Source organism: Nannobrachium achirus, assembly GCF_963921795.1.
Source record: "Nannobrachium achirus genome assembly, chromosome: 2".
Taxonomy (NCBI): Eukaryota; Metazoa; Chordata; class Actinopteri; order Myctophiformes; family Myctophidae; genus Nannobrachium; species Nannobrachium achirus.
In genome coordinates, this window is record NC_137811.1 from 63,573,952 (window position 1) to 63,582,804 (window position 8,853).

The 8,853-nt window shown below is 39.7% G+C and overlaps 1 protein-coding gene across 1 annotated transcript; it reads left to right on the forward strand.

The window, feature by feature from the left end:
• Positions 1-205: 205 nt before the first annotated feature.
• atg12 (ATG12 autophagy related 12 homolog) lies at positions 206-4,858 on the forward strand. Its single transcript, XM_080720650.1, has 4 exons — positions 206-534; positions 1,253-1,389; positions 2,000-2,062; positions 4,719-4,858. The coding sequence occupies exons 1-4, from the start codon at positions 432-434 to the stop codon at positions 4,776-4,778; spliced, it is 363 nt and encodes a 120-aa protein (XP_080576776.1). The 5' UTR covers positions 206-431; the 3' UTR covers positions 4,779-4,858.
• Positions 4,859-8,853: the final 3,995 nt, after the last annotated feature.

Genomic DNA, 8,853 nt, shown 5'->3' on the forward strand with positions numbered 1-8,853 from the left:
TGGTTGGCTTCACGGTAAACACACCCCAAAATCTGTTTAACCAATCGGTAAAAAACCTCTTGGTGATTGATATTTACCTTAGCCAATAGTATGTCTTGTTTTCTCGGTCTAGCACCCGCCTACTGTAAAACTCCTGTGTCCGGTGTGTGCAGCAGTGTTTTTGTTCCCCCACGCAAATTCAGAATCGATAAGCCCAGCCTCGTGAGTCGCCTAGACTAATAGACTCAGAATAAAACACATGGACACATCTAAAATATTCCACTAACTACTTGAAGACATTTGCCGGAATCATAACATTCTATCTTTGTCGGGAACAATAAGACAAATCTGAAACGGAACGTTTTTAATAGGCAGGCTCTAGAGCGGATCTGCAAGCAGAGAAGGATTCCAGTCAGTGTAGTGTTTAGCAGCTGATGTAGGTGTTGGTGAAGATGTCTGACGCAGAGTCCCCAACTGAAGCACAGAAAGAGGAGCCTTCTACCCCATCACAGCCTCCACCCGACGATTCCACAATAAGTGATGACAAGAAGAAAAGTAAGGAACCATAAATGTTTAAACTAAAGTGGATGTTCATTAGAATTCAGGCTGTTCCTTCTGTTTATGAAGACTGCTGCACTATGCTACTTCCGCATACTAGATGATTGACAATATTGATGAGTGTTATAGCCAATGGAATGGGAAGACATTTCTCAAGCAGCCAATGAACTACCAGGAATCCACATACTTCCTGGAATAAGGCGGACCCTAACGTTTTGCATTGTATGTCAAAACATGAACGTATTTTACACATTCATCATGAACTTGTTGTTCATGTGATATTGTGATATAAATAACAGTACAGTACTGTACTGTACAGTACACTACAGTTGAATGCTTGGATCAGTTATCAGACTCAGATTCCAGATGAGCTACCTTGTCAATAACAATAGCAGCCATAGGCCCATGCAGTTTATTCTCTTCTTTTGATTTGCAGATGTTTACATTTGCAGGAGCAACATTTTTAAACTTGCCTTTAAACTTGCTTTGACTGAGAATTCAGAGCACACACAATTAATTTAGCAACAACTGAGTCCATTATTCAATGCGCATAATAAGTGTCTAGTTTCTGATTGTGTCATATGTGACAAATACTGGACAAAGTATTTTAAATGTGAATAAGAACAAACAACAGTATAATTATATAGGTCTAAATGGGTACTTGTATGTGCATGATATGATAAACACTCTTTAACATGTCTTCCTGTCTCTTCAGTTGACGTGCTGTTGAAGGCAGTGGGAGACACTCCCATCATGAAGACCAAGAAGTGGGCGGTGGAGAAGGGGAGGACAGTTCAGTCTTTGTCCCAGTTCATCGCTCGCTTCCTCAAACTGGATCCCAGCGAGCAACTGGTGAGGACTGAATCCCTACCAAACAATGATTCTGTTGCTGTCGGGCAGAAACCCCTCGTTTCCATATTTGAGCTTTTTGTGTTTTTTTCACAAATTAATGCCCTACGTCAGTGTTTCTCAAAGTGGATTTCAGGGACTCTCTAGGTTCCTTTTATGGAGATCTAAATTGACCCTTACAAGTCTGTAACTTTGACAGTTTACAATTGTACACATTTGTACACCGTCAAAGTTAAGGGGATACCTTCAAATTTCAAAGTTTGAGAACCACTGCCCTACGTGACCATACTACAGCGTCACGCAAAAGCAATGAAGCATCAAAGGTAGCAGATCTGCAAGCTCAAAACGTTTTGAGCTTGCAGATCTGCTACTTTTGCTTATTTTTTAAATTGTAATCCTAAAAAGTAACTGTTCATATATGAGGTTTCCAGAGACGATATATTTTATTTACACAAGACACCATACGGTAGACCCATATGCTACAAGACTGTACAAAGAAAAATGACTGTTCCAGAACAAACTCCAGAATCACGCAAAAGTAGATTGACTTTATTATCAGTTGATTCTTACATTCTATTCGCAATCACATAATTGGTCTCTTCCTGTCTTTCAGTTTATTTATGTGAACCAGTCCTTCGCTCCCTCACCTGATCAAGAAGTCGGAGTCCTTTTTGAAGTGAGTATGTGGCTAGTCTTGTCCTAGTCTCGCGAGCCAGACTGTCGCCTCCCACAGTTTTCAAATGCTTTCGTTCCGTCATAAAGTCTGTTGCACGGAAGCTCTGAAAATGGTCACGTGATACAGCGGATGTGAAGCCTCCTCCCCCCTTCCATTTCGTCTTCAAAGTTGTGCAAATGTTTCCTAATATAAATTAAAATCATCAAAGCGTATACTGTATAGCTTGTTGCTTTGCAGAAATTGAAATGAAAAGCAAAATGTAAAGATATTTTTTAAATATATTTTCGTGAACAGAAATGACAAAGAGATGGCCCGGACCGTGGCTTAGCGGTCCGGGCACTAGTGCTCTAAAGTAGCCTGACCGTTCAAGTCCTGTTCACGATGATCTATCTGTACTGCATGTCTCTCCCCATCTCTCCTTCCTGTTTTCTGGCCATCTCCACTTTCCACTATAAATAAAGGCAGAAAATCTATATTGTAATTGTAGATTGTGGAATAGTTGTCTGGTTACGAAAGACTACTTTGTCCTGAACCAGCTCAGAGGCCTTGTGGTTACAGTCCGCCCTGAGATTAGGAGGTTGTGAGCTCAATCCCTGGCCGAGTTATATGAAATATTTTAGTGATGTTACCCAATGCTTGGCCCTCAGCATCAAGGGTTGGATTGGGAGGAAGTCCCTGTGACATACAGTATCTGACGCTAAGGAAATGCCTCACGCTAAGGAAACAGGAGATGATTAGGCTCCTGAGCTATGGGCCATGTGGCTCGGGAACCATTGGTTCCCAAGGCTACTTAATTTGACATTACTTTGTTTAGAGTTATTGATGGGGAATATCTGAGACCGCGGTTTTCCCGGTGAACCTAAGCGCAACGGTGGGGGCCGATGGGCAAGGAGGGTCGCGAGCTTATGAGAAAACACTAAATAAGACCTTAAAACCTGGCAAAAACAGTTGTGTGCATTAGCGCAAGATAACGATAAAGGAAATCATTAAATGGAAACATCCAATTAACTTCTGAAAAGCCTACTAGGCTTTAAAACCTGGCGAAAACAGTTGCGTGCATTAGCGCAAGATTAGATGAGGATAAAGGAAATCATTAAATGGAAAACATTAAATTAACTTCTGAAAAGGCTTCTAAGCCTAACTAACCTACTAGTAAAACTAGTGGAACCGTGATCTTGCCACACGTGAATAATTGTGGTTATAAACAATAACACAGACAATATAAATCCTTATTAGTCTAGTAGTGGGAAGAAGGGGTTATCATCATCATGGCCCCAAATAACTTTTCAATATCTTGCAATTGGCGACGAGTCTCTTACGAAATCGGCAAGAGTGCCTCTCAATACATAAAGCTATACAACCTCTCCATCGGCAATAATCAGTGGTGTGTTCCCCACGCCAGCTTTGACTTTACGTTCCCCACACTCCCACGCCCCCACCATTGAGCCTAGGTTCACCGGGAAAACCGCGGTCGTGGAATATCTAGAGTTGAGGAGGGGAATGATATGAGACATGTCTCTGGCTGGAGGAGTGGGCACCTATGTGTTCAATTGGCTGTCTTTTCCAAATGTTAACAAAAATATGTTTAGAAAATGTTTTTATGTAAAGTAAGGTATATACACGATTAGAACATGCTTAAACATTTGTCAATTAAGGTCTAATATTTCTACAATTGCTTCAAATAGCTACAAAACCTTTATATCCCGTCATTTTGGGGGATAAACTAGAAGTTGAACAACACAATTAAGTCTGATAATGATTTATAGTGTATTGCTTTTCCATTTCCAAAATGGAGAGGTAAAGGTGAAATTTGATAAATTAGTCATGTATAAAATCATCATGATTGATTTTTTACTCACAATTCTGCAGCCCTAGCTGGTACCCATCCTCCCTATTCAGAACAAAAGGAGGGAGGGGCACCAGTAATATGAAATCACATCACTTTATGGCCCTTTTAAATTAAATGTTGAAAAATGTAAAGGCCATTTATTTGGTTTTGGCATTGTTGTCTGAGTGTCTGTGACTGTGTACCTCTGTGTTGTTCAACAGAAGTACCTCCACTATCCCCACTCCCCCGCACATAATTAATACATTTTGTAGTTTTAACTTTAATACTATAATGGATCAGTTGAAACATTACTCAAATCTGGAGTCGTACTGTATGTCATAGAGGCCACATGTGAACTCTGAGATCCACATGGGAGCTATACTATACTATACCGTTCCTATGTGGATCCGGAGATCCACATTATTCTATTTCTTACAGTGGTAAGAGGCTAAGAGCCACCTCAGTTATTCAGTGGAGGAATGTGTGAATCATTTAGACGGCTTAGTTTTGGTATCCCTAAGTTTGTGTTTACCTCACAGTACATTAGGGTGGTCTTGTGGACAGTTGGCCAGCAGAGGGCGTGATAAGGGAGCTGCTCCATTTGAAACAAAATGTCTTGCTCATTAAATGCTAAAGGAAAGCTCCAGACCACACAGAGTGGCTAAACTAAACCACTGTCCTCCATCTCATCTGTGGAACTAAATATTCATGGACATTTAAATACTACATAGCCAGATGTTTATCTTCTTTTTTGCACGACTTTCCTGATGTGATAGGTGTGCATTGTAAAACAACTGATATCCTTCTCTCTTTCTCTCTTTCTTGCAGTGTTTTGGCAGTGATGGCAAATTGGTTCTACATTATTGTAAATCTCAAGCCTGGGGTTGACATTTTATTTTTACCATTCCTTTGCTCCCTATACTGTACCTCCCTCTTTTCTTAACTTCACCCACGCACAACCATAATCCTCTTTCTTACCTTCTTTTTTTTATGTACATAATAATGTAAATAAATAGTTGTAACTACAATAAATGTTGACTCTGTAGACTCATATACTGTGTGTGAGTGAACATTTGAAGATTTTGAACTCGGTCAACAGTGAATTTGTATTTGCACCGTGCTGATTAGTAGGGGGTGACACGAGGACGAGGTCAAAGCGCAAAAGTTGAACACACTGGGGAAATCATTACTTTAAACACCATGTTGAAGTCTCATTAATTAATAATGACAATAACCTTGGCTTTTTTGGTTTGTTTTGGGAAAAACATAGGCAAAAAAAAATGTCAAAATGTACAAAAATAGCGTCACAATGTGACAATGTGCATCGGCTACAGCTATTTTAGCTATTCGTTGGTTGGCTTAAGTCAGGGGTGTCCAAACTTTTTTCAAAGGGGGCCATATTAGAAAATATTAAAACACCCAAGGGCCGACTATATCTCCCATAATGTACTTTCGGTCGGACCATAACAAAGTGACATAAATGTAACGATTTTAAAGGATTTTATTTAACTATCATCAAGAATATTCAATATAAATGGTCTTTTGTCAGGTGTTGCTCTGAACAAAACACAAATAACTCAGCCTTATTTCACATGACCAAATGTAACCAGACGTGCAAGGTAAAACAATACAATAAAATTGCATTTCTTCGACCTCTTCAGAATGAGACAACAGTGAACAATCCTGACAAATTATAGGAAAATATTCTTATTTGACAGTGCTGGCGGGCCGTTTATAATACCATTTAGGAATGAAGCCAAGGGCCACATAAAATGTGTCCTCGGGCCGCATTTGGCCCCCGGGCCGGACTTTGGACACCCCTGGCTTAAGTGGTTAAAATGACATGGAGCCCTTCACACCGGGGGTTGAAGTGATGGACGGATGAACAGGGACACTGGTGCAGAGAGAGAGAGAGAGGGATGGAAAGATGAACTACAGTAACAGATGGAGTTACACTAGAAGGATTACATGAGTCAGGATGGTTTGTGCCATAAATTCCCAAGAAAGACGGAAATGGGAGTGTTGTATGCAGGCAGTCACTCAAATCTCAGTCCTTCGATTCCATCCATCCGGCCGAACGACGCCTCCGGGGGGGATAAAGCGAAGGAGAGGAACGAGTCACGGATGCTCACTGCGATGGTGGTAAGTGAGTTACAGGACCAGAGAGGGGAGGGCAGTGAGAGAAAGCCAAAGCTCAAGATGGAGTAATAAGACATTTCTACAAGTGAAGTGGTTTAGGATTAAAGGGTCTTGATCAGACACAGAAGTCTTCAAAACCACCAAAGTAAAGCATTGGGAGGAATGGTGAGACAGCCTTTGTTTTATCAGTTAATGATAGATGAATTACTACTCTATGAAGTAAGCACTATATTGTATACTGTGAGATAGATAGATAGATACCTTTATTATCCCAAGGGGGAAATTCAGTATTTCAGAGATGATTTAGGGGATGTTGCTTTAAGACAAGTGGGTGAGAGTTTGAGACAATTTGAGCGTGTAATAGCTTCTCTTTTAATGTAATTGAGGTTACTAAAACAGGTTTAATTAATGCCCTATACTAGATCACTTTTTAATCACCTAGTTTATATTTTGTCCTACGATGGATCTCAAATGGTAATGAAGACATGCCTAAAATAGGGACACCAGGTTGACAGTGGTTAAGGACAAACTTGCAGCTGGGCCATAAGATAATACTTATTCGTTGCTTCTGTGAAAACTGATTTTAAACCTTTAAAAGTTGAATTTAGTTTTTCCGGCCATGGCCAATTTTACTTTGGCAAAGGCAAAAGATTCTCGGAAAGAAGTACTGTTGGTGAAATAGTTTAATTTGTGTGCGAAATACATTTTACTGTGAGATAAGTTGATGTTTTGTGAGATAATAAAAAAATACTGAAAAGGGTATTCATAACAGTTACGTAAAGCTATGTTTTCCAAAGCAGTCATTGTTTCATACATATATAGTTTGACCAAAGTACTTAATCTTGCAAAAAAGTAAAACATATACTGTAAATTAGGCTTTAACATATGATCTGCTGTATTTCATACATCCTCATCCTATGGAGAGAGCGAGATATCAAGCAGGGGTTTCACACCCAAATGCACCTAAAAAGGATTAATGCAGATTAACGGGGATTACTAGCATAGCTACATTTCATTTAAATCCCGAGCTTATCCATAATTTCATCAAAAAAGTAATCCCTTGTTTCCTCCTTCTGTCTTGCCTTTGACCTAAAGAGGTGGATAGTACTATAGCATGAGAGATGATTTACTGTTCTCACGAAGATGGAAGCTCAGAACCTGTTGGGGTATGTGTTGACTATGCCAGTGTTTCTGACCCCCTTGGGGTTGTGTCAAAGATACAGTAGGCTATGACCATTTCTAGTCTGTGCTTGTTAAGGCTGTGCATGTTGTCAATGTGATATCATTCTCCTCATACAGTAGCCTACAGTACTGTATCTGTTATCCATAGTCACAGCTAACTCCTGCATGTACACACACCACTGTGAAGTGCAGTAACAATGTACACATCACGGTGAAGTACAATAATAATGTTATCGATGTCACATGCGTGCGGGGGATTTCACCGTTTGTCCAACGTAGGAAGGCGGCTAAAATATTAATAATAGGCTTTAACACTACTGCAAAGGCAGGCCTGCACTGGAAAAATAAAATGACAAAACTACTGATGAACAGGGCTTATTTGGGAAAATAAAAGGAAGTGTAAATAAATTATATGCGATGCCTGCCGTTGAGTTGTAGCACAGTTGTCTCCATATATGGGCATAAAAAGGGACAACAGCTATTGCATAATCGAGTAGGACATACATTTCCAACTTGCATCTCGACTTGCATCATTCTCGACGGGCACCAGTCTAAGTTTAAATAAATGCATCAACATTTGAATGGTCATTTGCAGGCCAATCAGGAAACAAAACAAAACAATTGTTTGCCTCTGAGCAGTAGAAGTAGGCTATAAAGTATTGAAAAATGTACATTCTCAAGTAAAGTAAAAGTACCTCAACTTTGTACTTAAAGGAGGACTTCACCACTTTTCAACCTGTCTTCATATAATAGGTCCTCACTAATGTTCATAATAAAATAGCACAATTTTTTCTACTCAGTCTGGGTCTCATAGGAGAGCTGTCAAATCCTTCCACCGGTGACAGCATCGTTTGACAGGTTTTTTTTAAACAATATTTTTGAAAAAAAAAAAAAAAAAAAAAACAATCTCGAGAACAATGGCTTCCACTTTAACATTGCAACTTTTCAGGAATAGAAAACCTGCGGTTTCTATTAGCTTGCATTTCCCATTGATGATGTCACCGGTGGAAGGATTTGACCCACCCACAGCTCTCCTATGAGACCCAAACTGAGTAGATTTTTTTTTAAATATTTTATCATGAACATTAGTGAGGACCTATTATATGAAGATAGGTTGAAAAGAGGTGAAGTACTCCTTAAGTACAGTACTTTCTACTTGGTTACTAAATCACTGGTTGCCTGGGATATTTATATAGTCTACTCTAAATCCTCAAGAACTTTGTTCACTTCCCTGCTCCCATCTGTTTGTTTGCCACATACTGTATGTATATCAACTAACGATCTTCTCTTCTTCCTCCTCCTCTCTTTTAATCTCTCTCTCTCTCTCTCTCTCTCTCTCTCTCTCTCTCTCTCTCTCTCTCTCACGGGGCAGCCTCTGTCCTCTGTTCTTGTCATCTTCTCCTCTGTAATGTTACATCATCTTCATCTCCCAATTCTTCCTAAACATCCCAAACATCTGTCCTCTCCTTGCCATCCAATCTGTGCCCGTTAGGGCCGCACAAAGCAGCTAAAGCTGTGATCACATTGCATAATGCGGCTCTGCAATATGTTGGTTTCCACAATTGATAATTAACAGTTCCATAACTGATATTCAACAGTTTATTATTGCCACATTTTGAAGGATTTCATTTGATTTTAGAAC